This window comes from Triturus cristatus, chromosome 9 (genome assembly GCF_964204655.1).
Source record: "Triturus cristatus chromosome 9, aTriCri1.1, whole genome shotgun sequence".
In the NCBI taxonomy this organism is placed as follows: domain Eukaryota; kingdom Metazoa; phylum Chordata; class Amphibia; order Caudata; family Salamandridae; genus Triturus; species Triturus cristatus.
The window spans coordinates 307,624,648-307,641,953 of NC_140592.1; the positions used below are offsets into that span (position 1 = coordinate 307,624,648).

General features: G+C 42.9%; 1 protein-coding gene across 3 annotated transcripts in view; it reads right to left on the minus strand.

The window, feature by feature from the left end:
• The window catches only part of PAK4 (p21 (RAC1) activated kinase 4), a 238,343-nt gene that overhangs the window by 23,047 nt on the left and 197,990 nt on the right, over positions 1-17,306 (minus strand). For all 3 annotated transcript variants that reach the window (XM_085624978.1, XM_085624979.1, XM_085624977.1), the window contains exons 6-8: positions 9,814-9,940; positions 1,827-1,952; positions 1,554-1,688 (exon numbers count right to left, since the gene is read on the minus strand). In XM_085624978.1, coding sequence (XP_085481104.1) covers positions 1,554-1,688; positions 1,827-1,952; positions 9,814-9,940 — 388 coding nt within the window. The remainder of the gene's footprint in view (positions 1-1,553; positions 1,689-1,826; positions 1,953-9,813; positions 9,941-17,306) is intronic.

The following is a 17,306-nucleotide window of genomic DNA, read 5'->3' on the forward strand; positions in this document are numbered from 1 at the left end:
AAAAACCTTCAGTCTAGATAAAAAGGTGACACGCTTGCATTAAAACAAATATGCAAATACAAAGCAGGTCCTTAAGTAATTAGATGGGTGCATAGCTAGCACGGAGCAGGTAATGAATACCTGTATGTCTACCTGCTGCCGAAAGGAGAATCATTACGGCCCGACACTCTGCGTCCTTGAGCGCATTAGACATAGGAGACACAGGATTTATGGCCCCTCGCTTTCCCAAATAAAAGACGACGGTAGCGTCTATGCGAAGCGAACATTCCAATACAAAACGGAGGTTATCATAACCACGAAAGTAACTACATATTAGGAGGGAGCAGTGACGTATCGGCCATTAAGTCCTGTGGCAGAACACTAAGGCTATACTGATCGTATTAATCAGAACATCCAAATACAATGCATGTATAAACAGAAGTCTATATTAAAAGAACTTCTAGGCGGTGGAGCAATTAAACGTACCCAGAAGTTTTCTTCCTAAAAAAGAAGGATTTATAACAGGGGCTATACTACAATGTTTTACAGAGAGACTTGCAAACATTTCTTGCCTTGAAAAAGATGGAATATTAATAAAACCCATTGAAACGCGTCAATGGATCGCTTACATAATCCATGGAAGTAATTGGATCTGTAGATACTAAAAGAAACAGTGCATCCAGGCCTAGTTATTAAATTGTTCCATTGGATATGTTTTATGAATGTCAAAGTATATTGTCTAACTCTTCTCTCTTTTCACGTCATGTAATGTTTTGTTATTTTATTGTACCATATGTGTTGTGTTTAAAAAAAAAAAAAAAATGAACTGGTGACATATAGTATGTGTGATGATGTTGATGAAATACTGTAATATGTAAAAAGGCTTTTTAAATAAAAAGAGTATTTGTGATAATTTTTGGGTGCCATAATATAAACAAAATTGTTTTTGGGGGGAGTCTATTGCATGAGCTGTATTATTGTATTTATTCAAAGGTACAACTCGAATGTGAGTTGAGCTTTTCGTTATGGGCTCTTTGCATATCCAAAGGATCATTTGTTCTTACTTGTCTATATACTGGTACTTTGGTTATTATTAGCTTAAAGATCATTGTACTTCAATGCAACAAACTGCAGCCAGGTTCCCAAGGGTTAGAAATAATACAAAGTCAGGACTAGCGGCTCAGTGGTAGAACGAATCCACTGCAGAGATCTGAGTTTAACCTCGTGGTCAAATTTTTGAGTCCTCACAAATCCACTCCGCTTTTCATCTTTGACAATGAAACAGAGTAGGGTAACATCAAAAAACAGATATTGGACAATGCAGGTAAAAGATCCAGTAGGGTGAACATGCAGTTTACACACGTGCCTGTTGTGTTATTGAAGTACCATTGGTATTTTGTGAGTGAGGCAGGTTTACAATGCTCAAGCCACAAAAGCATCCATTTGTGGGTCTACAAAGCACTTTAATCATTCATCATCTAGTATCCCTGCACTGGGCCTTTCGAAAGTTAAACAAGGTTACTTTTGCAAAGCCAGCACTACGTTAATATACTTGTAACAAATTTGCATCTTACCTTGTGCAGGTTTTTCAGTTTTGGGGGCATATTGTCCCGGATCATTTTCATTGCCTTCAATGGGGGTTCATTAAAGTAGGGGGGCTCTCCATCCACCATTTCTATCACCATCACACCAAGAGACCAAATATCCACCTACGAGGAGAAATGTGCCAATTTGAAAACCTTGAAAGCAGGCGTGGAAAAACAGGTTCATAACAGTCATGAAAGGGGCAAAGAATCCCTGACAATTACCCTCCGTCCGTGCCTTGGATGTGACCAGAGCCAACTTACCTCTGGTCCATAAGGTAATCTTGAGATAAGCTCAGGTGCCATCCAGTACGGTGTTCCCACAAGAGACTTCCTCCTTGGAACTTCCTTATTCACCTGTGCACAGAATCCAAAATCTGAGAGCTTTACCTACCGAAAAAAAACAAATGGACATTAGAGGATAAAATAAGGATACAGAACAATCTAAGCACGCCAGATCTACCTAAATTCCCAACTTTGTTGCAAACATCTCTGCTTCCACCACCTCTCAATTCAAAACAAGAAGTTTTACACATCCATTGCTGAACATGGTAAAGCAGTGTTTTACATCACAATGCCTACGTAGTTCCTTTAGAAGCTGTAGATGTGCTTGCATACGGTAACCTATATTCTGAATGCTGCTGATAGTCAGAAGCGGAGCCATATGGAACAGGAGATAGGAAAGATCCTGATGGACAACTGCAAGTCACTCCAATAGTTCTGAGAAGGACTTTTTACTTGCAGGATAGGTTTTCCAGAGACAGACCTAAATTAATGAATTGTAGCTCTTTCAAATCACCCTAGTCTTTACAAATTTGTTGATATATATATATATATATATATATATATATATATATATTAGAGAAAAAAGTTGCCCCTCGATTGGACCAGCACACACAGAGGGGTACACGCTGTTTGAAGCAAAGGCAGCTCTCACAAACACCTCCTCAGCTCCTCCACCACTGCCGACGCGTTTCGGGTAAAAACCCTTCTTCATGGGCAGCATTACAGCAAATGACGGCCAACAACGGAACAACAGTTCATCCCCTTCATTTTATTCAAATTAGAAATTAAGCACGGGTGAGTACGTGCATTGCATCATGGGACCAGTAGTTCCAAAATATACTTCCCAAGTGGGCTGTGTACCGTCAACTGCATTAACCAAACGTTGTCATCCCAAGGAAACAGTAGTTCGTGAAATCACCCTTGCATATCGTTCCAGCACCCGCTGCTCCGTACTAGCGGCTACAATGTACCGCAACGGACCCGCTTGGATCACGCGGCAGTGCTAGTCCGTGGCCGGGCAGGCCACTAATATTAGAGAAAAAAGTTGCCCCTCGATTGGACCAGCACACACAGAGGGGTACATGCTGTTTGAAGCAAAGGCAGCTCTCACAAACACCTCCTCAGCTCCTCCACCACTGCCGACGCGTTTCGGGTAAAAACCCTTCTTCATGGGCAGCATTACAGCAAATGACGGCCAACAACGGAACAGTTCATCCCCTTCATTTTATTCAAATTAGAAATTAAGCACAGGTGAGTACGTGCATTGCTTTGTTTGTTGACTATTTCCTTGGCCCTGTTGTTGATGTGACATTTGCGGTCTTTAAACAAAGGCTCCTCTTCCTGTGGGTTTTCTTCCGTTAAACCCTCCTCTTTTGAAGGTACCTCTTTGGTGTAGGGCTCCCATAGCTCTTGCAGTTTTGTTATCTTTTTTAATCTGCTGGAGGATTCATCCAATTCTTTTCCAAAAAGTGCCTCCCCTGTAAATGATCTATTAATGATGTAGGTTTGAACCTCCTGCTTAAAACCTGATAATCTAAGCCAGGCATGCCTTCTTCGAGTGGTGCCTGTGCACATCTATCTGCTGGCATGGCCGCTGCATCGAGTGCTGATTTAAGGCATGTGTTAGTGATGTTTTTGCCTTCTTGGACATCAGATTTAGCCCTTTTCTTTTCCTCTTCGGGGAGCTCAATGTCATCCCATTGCTGGTGTCCGTATCTGTTCAGCAGGACATTAGAGTTTGCGATGCACCACTGCGACGGTGCTTACTTTTCCATGTTCTGCCTACCATATCCATACATTTGCTTTCTTTCTCTGGGGGTGGTCCACTGTTAGAGAGGGCATTTGCTCTTCTCCAGGCCGTGGTAACAATGATTGAGTCAGGCACTGCGTTTCCCTGGATATACTTAGGGTCCTTGGAAGAGGGTTTTTAATTCTTTTCAACTCTTGGTATTACCCCCTTGCTTGGGGAGGACTCCTAAAAGGCTTCTTTGCCTTGGTCCAGGATGCTTGGTAGCATTGGTAGGTATTGTATCCCCTTGTTGGCTGGGGCTAGTGTTTCTAAAAGGAAGCATGTGTCTCCCTTTTCCTCTTCGATGGAAACTCCGAAAGAGTCAGCTGCTCTTTTTACTAGGCCGTTGTAGAAAGCTATGTCATCTGGTGGGGATGCTTTTGAGGGATAGCAACATGTCTCCTCCTCTGGGCTTTAAGTGTCTAGGTCATTCCATCTGTCCTGGAAATTTTCAGAGGCTTCCTCCTCTTCTGGTGCCTCGATGTCTTCCTCAAGATCTTCATCGAGTGGTTCGGGGGGTTGGAGGTGACTCGAGAATCTCCTCTTCTTCCCCTTCGGCATCTTCCGCCCCTTCGGCGTCTACATTGTATGCTTCGGTGACAGGGATTTTAGGAATTCCTTGAGGTAGGCGTCAAACTCCTTTTTCTGGAGGAGCGTTGCCATTTCGGCTTAGAGACGTTTTCTTTTCTTCTCAACTTTGAGTGATCTCTCGACGTCGGAGACCGGAGATTTTCTTTTCTTGCTCTTGCTTGCCTCTGGTTTCAACGGCGTTGCTGTTCCCTTCAGGGTTTCGTTTTCGACCCTTGTTTTCCGCGCCTTGTGCGATTTTCCCTCGTCGGTGTCCCTAGGCAGGGTTCCTTGGATCGAGGCTGGCCTTCGTTCGCCTTTTTCTTCGGCGTCAGGGCTGCCTTTGGCTGTGCCAGATTATCGTGCCCTTTGGTTCCGACGGATGTGTATGGTGTCTTACCATATCTGTCATCCTCTCTGTGTCCTTTGCCATCTTTTTGTAGGCGTGGGTTTTTTCGGAGTCTCCCTCTAGAATTTCGACGCCCGATACAGAATTTGAAAGCAGTATTTTCCATGGCCCCTACCTCGCCATTTGTCGTCCCTTGATGTCTTTAGTATTGGGGCTGTCATTCTCGGAGTTAAGCTTTGCTCTCTGTTTGTGATGTCGGTTTTCCACTCGAAATCTCGACTTTTATCTTCTTTCCGGAATTTTTCCTGAACGTCTGAGCGTCCCGTCTTGCTTCCAGACCCAACGGCACAAAAAAGAATCTGAAGATGGCTACCACACACAACAACCATAAGGCGCCGTCTGACATCACTCAGGGGACGTACCTGGCACCAAATGGTGGTCCACGACACCCCCAAAAAATGAAGACACCATTCCAGACCCAACCACTAGATGGCAGAATGATGCACAGTATGTGAATCCAGAAAAGGATTCACGCTGCAAAACCTTATAATCTTTTTCACCTGGCCCAGACAGGGTCCAGAAAGGGTCTCAGTACCAAGACTGCTCTGGCTAAGGCTGCGAATGCTATGTGTTCCATCTTTTATATGGGCGGATCAGCGACTCTCGCATTCCATGACATTACAGCCTCTGGCTTTTTCTCTTGCACACTGTGAAAAATTTGGCACAATAACTGTCATTGAAAGAAAAACTAAGGAGGGAGCTAGCTCCAAATCTGCATTGGAAAGGAACAGACCTCAACACGCAGGGGTGAAGTTTATATGTTGCCCAACATTACATCCAGGAGGGATCTAAACTGCAGCCGCATGGGGCCACCTGCTGGCATACCAGGGAACTGCTCGGAAAAATCTACAGATTCAGTCTTGCACCTGCGGGTATTCGCAAAGGGAGAAATCTGCAGTACAGAGTATCTATGAAAAGAGGACCTAAATTATCGTTTAGGAAGTTGAAACACTTGACACAATCGATTAATTCGCTAATTAACTATGTTTGAAAAAGCCAGGATTATGTACTAAAAACTTTTTCTGTTTATTTCAATTTATCTGATTATTGCATTTATGTATACAAATTTCCGCTTCATGAGTTATCACCATGTGATCAGTTGAACCCTAGGGCACCCTGGCTTTATTTATCTAACAATCTTCATCACATATTCATTAAAACATTTTTAGGTACAGGTGGTAGACACTGTGCTTATTTAATCAATTCATTCTTTTGGGATGATCATTTTTAAACTCTTCAATACTTTATTATTATTGATATCACCGTAAGCTATTTCTAAGTGTATCTACAAATGTACCAGACTTTGGCTTGATTTAATGGACAGCACCGGTTTTTGTTACATTCAAAATCTATGCAGCACCCTGTCGGCCAGTCTACAACAACCACTTGTGTGAAGTTATGCTCATTTACAAGCAACGGAATAACTTCAATCTCCTTCCTTCACTGAGGTGCTGGGTCGCAGGGCAACTGAAGTTATGGAGTAGGTACATTAGTTTAGATGTTTAACCATGTCAAAGATTAGGCCTCTACCACTTTCCCCTCCTCACAAGGACTACTGTTGTTCACGGATTCCAAGAACTCTTATGATCTTGTATGCATATCAGCTAGTGGAGGTGGGTATCTAGAGTACGAAGTTTTTGCTGGGTTGGCATTGAAAACGAGGTTTGCTCTGTAAAAAATGATGGGTGCTCTGCAATGTCTCCACGAACCTCCCTGTTTTTAAATCCTTTTGAGACATTCTAAAGCATGATCTACCCTGGACTCCGAAGGCGATTTCAACCAAAAGGCGTATTAATAACTTGGGTGCACTTCTCTACTCCGGTCTCTGTAACAATTATGTAATTTTAATACAAAGCCCGTGGTAAACTGCTTGCTGCACCAGCAGAATCTATGGATGTTTCCACGGAGTTTTGTGCACTTCAATGGGGTTTCCCCACTTCTACTATGGAAGGTCAGAAAGTATTTTCGCATTTCTTCAATATCCTGCCACTGCTCATGTCCATACCTGCCCAGAGCTGCTGAAATTGCAGTGTGTTTACATTTTTGCACTACTTATCAGGCGGAGATCCCATGGCTACACTTAGATCAACAGAACTCTTCCTCACTCTGGAAACAACTATTGAGCCCAGTTTTGCAAGGATTCGTATACAAGTTGGGTCCTGTGGTGTTAACTGAATTTTTGCTCTTAGCATCACTAGTCTGACAGCAGCTGCAATAGTAAAATTGTCCATAAACTGTTGCTCCATTGGGCGATAGAAGAAGAAAAAGAAGGATTCTCCACTTCAGCACATTAATGCAGTAATCTGAACGAAGCTACAATCATCGCACTCATCATCATAGAATTAAATTCCATATATATGGGGCACACTATATTTTATGCTAACTAATGATGCCTCCCCCAGCCTAACCTAGTCAGACCTGTTCTTAATGCTCCTCTTACTCATGCTCATTTTAATTTGCGTAATCAGGCTATTCTTCTGAAGGTGTGTGTTCTATCTCACGTATTATGTCCATCTCCTTCTTGAAGGTCACAGTCAACTGACTGTGGTACTTTTATTAAAGTTGTTGATGTTAAGACTTTTGTGGAGCTAAACACTTCACAAGGCTACTTTTGACAAATAATTTTAGGGCTGCAATAACACCTTATTGTTTTCTTAAAATATAAAGCAATTCTCTTCGGTAAATGTTTAAATTTTTTTCAGCACCAAAACACATTGTTTTTCTTTTTTTTTTAGCATACCTGCCAGTGAAGAATACTCAGCAATTTTCACCCCAGTTGCTCTTTCAACAGGAGGTCAAAGAATTCCTGTTGGAGCTGCTTTTCATCTTAAAGTCTGTATCTACTTTTTAGTATTGGCTCAAAACTCTCAACTTAAGTACCAATTCAAAGTCTATGCTGAAGGCACTGTTGTGGCACATGGTTCCAAGTCAATCTGTTTTTGTCTTTTTGTTTTTCACTCAAACGTTTAATTTTTTAAGTTGAACATTAGCAGATTAACATGCATGGGAGTCAGACTCCCAATGGGTGACCTCATTACAAGTGAGTACATTCCTATTGTTGCCTGCCAACTTTCTGGTCCAACAAGCCCACTTTTTATCATTAGGGAAGAATAGGAAAGGATGGCGTTCACTTCCTCTACTCCTGCACAGCTCCTTAGACTTTTTTAATTTTCACTGATGGTCCCTACCTTTGCAAATGTATATTTACATCATGATAGGCATGCATCCTATAAAACTGACAGAAGGTTAAGCAAATATATCCCACTTTGTAAAGATGTCCTTCATACTCCTTAATTTCTATCTTTGTTCCTTAGTACTACTTCCCAGGAACGGTGTGATCCGGGTCTTAGAAGGTTTTACTTGGGTAAGAATACATGCCTGTTGACGGTGTCAGGACTGTCATCGGTGATGGCCTACCAGTGATGTTCTTGTTGGTGAGGTTACAGAGTGTTCTTCTTAAAGTGTGTGCCATATTCAAAACACTTATAAGAGGGGTTCTAGGTAACAAGAATGATTATGCTCCAGGCTAAAGCCATAACACTGGACTCCAGGCCAAATGGGTACCAATAGAAGTAGGTTATGAAAACTGCTAGCAAAACACCAAGCTGAAATGCACAAACAGTGCTGTGATGGAAAGTTGAAAAACTGGCTGAGGAAGGGAGCTACCAAGGGTGCCGAGTAACAGATGGCCTGGGGTTCAAAAGAACTGAAGTTGGGAGGATTAGAGGTGAACAAGTGGGGGGTTTTGCTTCCTGGGGTGAAGGCCAAAGGGGCAATGTGTCAGTTGCTATAAATGGGCATGTGTCGGAGTGCCACTGGGCAGCAGACAGACCGACAGAAGGGTGCTGCTGCAAATATATCAATGTTCGAATAGATCAAAGGGCTTCAAGGTTATATGTCTTCCAAAATACTATTTTTCCTCCCACTGACACTTATCAGTTCTGCAACCTCATACGCTCGTGATACCAATTAAATCCCTCCTGCCAGCTCATTTTATCACGTTTATTAGTTGAGTACAGTGAATGTCTGGAAAGTTAAGGCCTATGTCATTCAAATCTCAATAGCCATAATCAAGAGATCATAAATATGGAGACAGGTGGATTGCCGTTTAGGTTAGGACAGGCTCTGAGGGAGGCTAAAAGCTGATGAAGTAGAGACAGGCAGGTAGGAAGAGACGGGGAGAAGATGTGGGAAAGGGGGTAAATAGCTAAGGTGAGTAGTGATCATGGTGGGGTAAGGTAGTGGCGGCCCTGCTGGTACAGTGGCAGTGGTGTGTATGGGGGAGGTGGGGAGTGACTGAGGAAGAGGTGGGTGGCTTTGACTGAGGTCAGGCAGGAAGTATGAGGGCAGTTGTTAGGTGGCTAGTGGCTGAGGTGACGTCTGAGGAGAAGGGCAAGTGAGCAGTGACTGGATGGGGAAATGGTGTGGAGGCAGGTAAGAAAGGACCAGGTGCACGTGGGGTTAGGGCCGAAAGGACTTAGGTGCACGTGGGGGTAGGGCCATAGTGACTATGGTGGTATTAAGAGAAGAAAAGGGATGTGGAGCCAGGTGTCAGGTGAATAAGTATGCAGGAGAACGCAGGTGAGAAGTGACTAGGGTGGGATAGCCGTGTGGTGACCAAGTGGGTTCTAGTGCACAGTGTAGACTACACTTTTTGGCCATGTTTGAAGGCGACTCAATGGATAATTTTCATAGACACCTAATATCAGTGCATTTTTCCCTTAGTGCCATCACATGCTCTGCCTCACCATAAGCAATTTTATCACCATTCTGCTCTGCACCACTGACATTTCATCATCAAAACCAGATATTTCCATCCCATCCAGAGCTACCTGCAATGTTTAAATGCATCAAGTGTACTTAGCCCAACTCCGCCATCTACAATTATCCATCTCCACTCTCAGCTGGACTTCTATTGCACCAACATCATCTTTCACCATTTTAACCTCTATGGTATCATGTCACACACCTTCCCGTCCGTTCTAATCACCACTTCTACTTCACATACATCAGTTGCTACAATTATTCCCATTCACACCGCTGACCCTCACACTTCTATTCATACTTTCTATATCACCCCCTCCAACTAACTGTATGACACTTATCTTGCACTCCCACAACCCCTCTACCTGTTTTGGTTATTAATCCCAATTTCACATTGGATGAGTACCGCATGAAAACCTTTTGAAGTTGATACTTACCCTGCCATCATGTGTCAGCAGAATTGAATCACTCTTGATGTCTCGATGAATGACGCCTTGAGCATGAAGTACAGACAGTGCTTTTAGAACGGACAAACAAACAGCTGCAATCTGTTCTTCGTTCATTCTACAGGTCGTGCAGAAAAGAAAAGGAACATGGAAGTTGTCAGCACAATACTCAAAAATATAACACCCTTCACAGGTTAATGCCTCCCAATTGGGGTGATTTATGCATGCACAGCTTAATTAGAGTCTAACAGAAACTCACAACATCATCTTCTACCAAGTGTGAATGCACAGAAGGGGTAACTATGTCGTCTGTGAATGGGGAAGGCAGGGGGTTTGAGGGATGTCCCAAGGGCAGTCAGCTATTACTGGGTAGTGCTTAGGCACTTACATCTCCAAAGGTATTAAAACTGAATACCTAAACAGCCGCGGCATGTGCAGGTAAGAGCGGAGGGCCGGGTGGGGGATTTCGACAGACGACGATGAGGAAAAATTATTTATTTACTTTTTTCCTCGTTGTCGTCTGTTGAATCCCTTGCCAACCCAACCCAACCCCACCGCTCTTACCTGTAAGGGCTGCGGCTGCACTTAAAGCTTACTTTAGGAGTTGGTAGGGTTTAAAAACTCAAATAATGCACAATACATTTAATTGCTATTCAAGCTGTAACTTTGGAAAAAATTTGTATTTTAAAAAATGAATTGAGAAACCGCAATTAGAAATAATATATAAACTGAAATCATAAGGTGTTAGAACCTAATGGGGATGTGATTCCACCGCGCAAATCTTTATAGCAATCAAGCACTAGGTGCTGGACATTAAGGTATATAGATAATGTTATCCTACAAGTGAGCTGTTGGGTGTTCTCAGAAGTCTCAGCAGATAACACCACAATATTTATTAACACAGCTGGTCAATGGAGTAAAGTTACCAGACAGAAACATACACTGAAATACCATTGCTGTAATACATTTGATCCTCTAGTTTCAGTTTGTCTGGATGCAAGCTAGTATTAGACTCTTCTGCTGAGTTTCCAGTAAGAGCAGTCCGAAAAGTCCACAAACAAAACCTATTTGGAAACAACTAGTGTATCAACGAATTCAAAAGGTGAGTTTAAGGTGTTTAGTTCAGACCTGAATCTGAGTGTTGTCTCAAGTTGGGGCAAAGCTCTATGGGGGGCTGGTTAAGGACCCAAACAGTTTCTAGGTCTTCAAAGTATTCTCCAGTGAGCGAGATAGTACAAAACATTAGCAGCCTGTACACCAAATAGGCAGAACAAGGCCACGTTCCCATATTTTCTAGTTAACTAGAATAGCAGATCTTTCTGAACATACAGGAATTCTCTCTTGTCCACCCTGTGTAGTGTACCGGTTATTGTAGTATACTGGTTTCAATGTGGTTCATGCTCTGCCAGTGAGAGGCTCTCTGAATGATGTAATATGGAATGTTGGGAGTGAGACGCTACAGTTGGAGAAGGGCTGAGCAGCATGCTGGCTGCTCCTGGTGGGGCTGAACATCTGAACATGTAACTTGTACAATAATTACTCTTGAAATACTACAACAAGCTTGGAGTCAGTTACTACAGTTATGCTCTCTTAAGATACAGCACAAAGGAACACCAGAGAACAGGGTGTATCCCCCTTGAAGCCTGGCAAAGTACAAGTTACTAATGAGGAGGTGGTCGTGGACAGAATCTGATCCAGCTGGGGGAGTGGGGGTTGGGGGGGGGGGGGAGAAGGGTAGAAGCTACACTTCGAAAACAAGGTCATTAGGTATTTCCCTACCTAGACGACTGGCTGCTAAAAGCCTCAACACTACAGCAAGCTTCCAGAGATGCCAACGCTTTCCTCTCACTGTTTCGCAGACTAGGCCTCACTGTGAATTATCCAAAATCCTCGACTATCCTAAGTCAAACTGTAACATTTCTGAGAGCAATATGGATACAAAGCAAAACAATGGGGATGCCAGATTGGATAAAGAGCGCAAGAAAGTGTCAGTCGCTTGGTATATGTGTATTGAGAATGTTTCACGTACACCTTCTAGCTATTTATTAAAACCGATTAGTAGCTGGGAAAGGGGGCTACTCTTCCGGCTGAGGACTGACACCATGGAATTTATGCTCTCCTTTCCTGCTGGGTTTACCTCTAACCTTGATCTACTGCCATGTCCATGTAATAGCCAACAGAAACAATCGATGTTGCACTTTTTATTTTTCTGCTGCTATTCAATACTCACTAAAAGGTTTTTACTTCTGTATTTTAAAGCCTCACTGGAGACTGACTATAAGGCTGCATATGGGAAGGTCATTACTTTAAAAAATGATGAGCTAACCTTTCGGGTTTGCTCTTTCTTGAAGGAGGCGGTACGTACTCGTAACTCTATGTGCCCCTGCTGAATCCTTTGTATTTTACCTTCATATTTTAACTTTTAAGATATATGTCATTTTAACGGATTCTGCACTTTCTATCTTGTGTACTGTACTACTGGAGGACTAATTTTAATTTCAACTGGATTCTTTTTAACTGTCCTTTTGTTGCTGATATTTTTCGGTGAATATGCTGCTGTTTGTCTGCACTTTTATGGATATGTATTTGTATCCGAATAAAGTTTATATTGATTGATTGAAAGCAAAACAAAGCCTTCCTCTCCCAAGACAGACAGCTTAGACTAACCAACTTGGCTGTAAAGATTTACAAAAGAAAATCAGTTTCTAAGCGGCTGTACAAGTCATTACTGGGCATGATCTTGTCCGCAATCAATCTGGTTCTGCTGGCGTGAATCAAAATCAGGCACTGCAGGAGGAGCTACAAGTGCAGTGGATCCAGTCAGAGGGATCATTCGATGACTAGATAAACATCACCCCAAGGATGGTGGAAATGTTAGTGTGGTGGTCTCAAATAGCTCACCTATCACAAGGCCTTACGTTCTTGACTTAACTACTCGACTTTATCATCACCATTGATGCATTCTGGGAGGGCTGGGGTGGCCACTTACAGAACCTACAGCTACAAGGAAAGTGGTCAGTACTTCAAAAGACAATGCACATCAGTCCCTTGGAACTAAAGGCGATATCTCTTACCCTCCAAGCTTTTCTTCCTCGAAAAGCAGAAGTCTCCGTTCTGGTCCGTACGGACAATACGACAGCATGTAGTACATTAACAAGCAAGGGGGTACGAGGTCACTAACACTATATCTAAGGAAGCCCAAGAACTTTGGAAATGGCTTACAGCCCCCAAGATATCTCTGAAAGCCAGGTATGTGTCTGGCGTAAACAACACCTAAGCAGACACACTCAGCAGAACCAGAGACAGTTGCCACAAGCGGGAACAAGATCAGGCGGAACTGGACAAAATAATCTTCCAGTAGGGCAAGCCAGCTTTGGATCTCTTCTCGACAGACAACAATGTCAAATGCCAGTTCTATGCCAGTCCACTGCCAGGGTCATGAGGGAAAGTCTTTTCAATGAGACGGTCCAGGATTTATGCATACACTTTTCCCTCTTCCCTCATACAGAGAATTCTCATCAAATGAAGATGAAGTAATGCCACTTCATTTTTACAGCCCGCAAACAGCCCAGACAGCATTGGTTTACAGAGCTTCTACTGCTGTCAGAGTCCAATCCCATTCTCTCCCGACAATTAAAATGCTCTTAACGACGGACGATGGCCAAATCCTACATCTGAAGCCAGCCTCTCTCTAATTACATGCATGGGCTGCTGAATTCAACGAGTCCTGAGATGTAGCTATTTCTCAAGACTATAGGTAAATGTTGACTAAAGCAAGAGCTGAATCTAAATACAAAACGTACAGCCTAAGGTTGAAGAGATTCTGCTCATGGTGTCCACAGTGTAACTTGCATCCCTTGAAAGCGACACCTGAACAGATCCTGCCTTACCTCCTGTTACTAGGCAGATGAGGTTTGGTACACGCCTCTGTTAGTTCACCTTGCCGCAATTTCTATGTAAAACTTTTTGCATGTTCTCTCTCTTCATGTTCTACAAGAATAGTCCAACAAATTATGAAGGGGTTGTTCTGAGCTTTTCCCCTAATACAAGCTCCTCCCTCAGAATGGCATCTCAATGTGGTTCTCTCCCATCTTATGAAGCCTCCAATGAAACCCATTCACAAAGCAGACCTGAAGTATCTCGTGTGGAAGTTCGCTTTACTCTTGGCTGTCACTTCCACTAGAAGAGTAAGCGAGATTCACTCTTTCACGACGCATGAACCGTTCCTTCATTTCACTGATGATTATGTGCTTCTAAGGACCACTCCAAAATGTATCCCCAAGGTCCCATGGCAGTTTCATTTCAATGAACGTATCCTAGTTCATACTTTTTCCCCAAATCCGGCATTCGTGACAGAAAGGTCTCTCCATACCTTGGACGTTAAGCAATGGCTTAAATTCTATCTTCATTGCACTACACAAATCCGGAAAACGGATCAAAACTGCTTGTCTTTTATGCACAGTCTCACCAAAGTACTGCAGTTACGAAAGCAACAGTTGCAAGATTGATTTTGGCTGCCATTCAGTTTTGCCATAACAAGCCTGGCAAACCACACTCCGCAAGGACTAAAGCACACTCAACAAGGGCAGTATCCACTTCGGCCTCTGTTTGCAATCATCCCACTGAAGAAATATGATGTACTGCGACGTGGAAGAGCACCCACAGGTTCACGTAGCACTGCTGCCTGGAATTGGCGCAAAAGAGGGATGCAGCCGTACGACTGGCGGTTTTACGTCATCTATTTCAGTAAAGCGAGCCTCTAACTTAACATGATTATTATTTCCCTCCTAATGTATTTGATACAGTTGAATACTGCATGATTCTCTTTACATATAATGATAATTTTCACAGAGTAATGAATAAATGAATTCATACAGATATACTTTAGACTATTAACTATTATCCTCAAGCGTACTACTATTACTGCCTTGTTTACCTACAAAATTGCTTGCTATTCTGATTCAAATATGTGGATCTATGAAGGGTCCAATACTAGAGAACAAAATGTTACTTACCTGTAACTTCAGTTCTTCCTAGCAATATTAGGAATGACATCAATTCCTCCAGAAAGTTGGTAAAGAACTGGTTTATGGATGATACAGTTAATCTCTCCCTTAGGTTTTGCTACCAGGAGCTCCGATCCAACCCGGAAAAGTTGGTAATAGACAAGATAACAAAATGGGAGCAGCGTATAGGGACTGGCTTAGAGGATCAACTCTGCGAGTAGTATTACGATTTGAGCCATACTTGCTTTAGGGGCAAAAATTTTCAAAGCATGCCTGTTTTTTAATGGTTGGATGTTCTACTTAACAACACGGGCTCTGAACAAAATTGTCTCCTCGGTCCCCAGGAATTGGCTACAGTGTGGTCTTGAAGGGGATGGACTACATATGTTTTTAGTCCTTTAGTTCCTTAAAGCCATTTGGGGGGTGGCTTAGATTGGTTAGTAGGACAGTTTGAGAGAATGTCCTCCCCCTTCGATTAGCCCTCCTGGGGCCGACAGATTTCCTACAGCCAGAAGAATAGGTAGGGAATTGTGTCATTATTGCAATGTTAATTTATCGGTCATAGATCATTATCTACTGGATCTCCTTTCATCCCCAAGTTAGGTGAGTGTGTTAGAAAAATGTGGGGGAAGGTGAATGAGCAATTAAAACTCATTTAAATCTTGTTTTTATCTTGAAACATTTGCTGTCTGTCCAAGGACAGAGATCAAATGTCAGTTTGTGTTTTTTATTAATTGCTGCTTATCTGATCATGGAAAATGGGGTCTACTTTTCTTTCTCCTATTACAATTACAGGCTTTTGTCAAGTGATCTAATAATCATTGTAAATTAAAAGTCTGTACAATATCAGTTTTTTTAACACACAACATTTAAACAGCTTGTAAATCAATAGTAGAAATCTTTTAAAAAATATATCTGGAATTACAAAAGCAATTTTTTTTGTAATTCAGAAGTGTGATGCAAACAATGATTTAAATAGGAGCAAAAGTAATCTGAACACTTTACTTGGTGAGGTGCAAATGACAAATATTTGCAGAAACTTGATTCCTAAAGATCACTATAACCGCATGTCAATGGGAAATTGTGGACATTTCAATGGAAAATCTGTCGATTGCAAATGAGTGTGCTACTACTTCATGCTTTAGGTATGTACTTGTTAAAAGTGATAGTTTTTAACAAGTTCGGTGCCCGCGTCGGGCAACGGCCGTCGCGAGCACTACCTGGCTAGTGCGGTGCACGAAAGCGGTCCCGCCCACTCATCGAAACTGAGGCGGAATTTGCGCCGCGGTTAACGGGTTAATCATGATTTGAGAAACATTCCTCGCCTGTCCCGATGTAAATGTTGTTAATGAACTAAGAGGCAAGTCAAAGGTCATATGTATCCTATATGTGGCTAGATTTGTATTCTAGGCGGAGCAAAGGTTTAGTCTACTAAATCAAGCAAAAGTATTTTTTTGTACAGGAGACATGCTGAACTCGCATGTTTGAAGGTGCTCTCACATATGAGATAAAGAAAATGGCGGCTCAGTGAAATAAAATATTTGCCCAGGATCACATAATTTGAAACCAGTTAATGGGTCAAGAGCATTATAATTAGGTCGAGTAGATTATTTAAGTCACTAGACCTTCAGGTCTAGTTACATATTTTTGATTATTCGAGGCCTGCCTTTTGTTCAGGTAGACAGGCTTGCGACTGTAACAGAGGCGGGAGACCAGGGCTCAAACCGGTTTCCACATGGTTTTCCCACAGGTAGCCACACCTCTAGGGTGGGCTACAAAGCTCCTAACATCCAAGGAAGGGCTCACACATCTTCAGAGTGGCAGAATAGTGCACCTTGGAATTTCTAGATGCCAAACATAGCCGGAAGTCATCACAGGGTGAGAGGGATTCTAGTAGCCCATTGGCTAGCGAACTCATAATCCCCAAGGCAACTTTCTGAAAATAAATATGGCCTCTCTGGCACCCTGAACCTCAGATCACTCCAGAACGTGAGAAAGGACAGAAGGACTACCCTGTTGACACCTGGACTCAGCAAAGAGGGGCTGCACCATCTGCTGAGTGCACCTGCTGCACCTTGTGCTAGAGGAGAGAGGACTGTGCCTGTGGCTCCTGGCTTAAGGGAAAGTTGCTCCAGAGCACCAGACCAAACATGTGGTTCCAAGGGTCAGTCGGCTGACCCCCTGGAACCAGCACTAGGACTACCAAAGCTAAAGTAGCCCAACTTTGTAAGTCAGTAGCCACTTCTGGAGAATAACTGCTGACAGCCGTTAGGCACTCCGAGGCCGATCCTCAACCACCAAAAGTTGCATCTGAGTTTGCCAGAACCAAGAGTGTCATCTGAGTCAAGATTGGTCACCCAAGAGGGACACCAACCTGTCCAAGAAATACCGCTGGGATCGCTGTGGTCGGAGACCGGTAGCACAGCAGCAGCTGGCCTTCTACTGGTTCAAAGAGGAATTCGAGGGACACCGACCTCT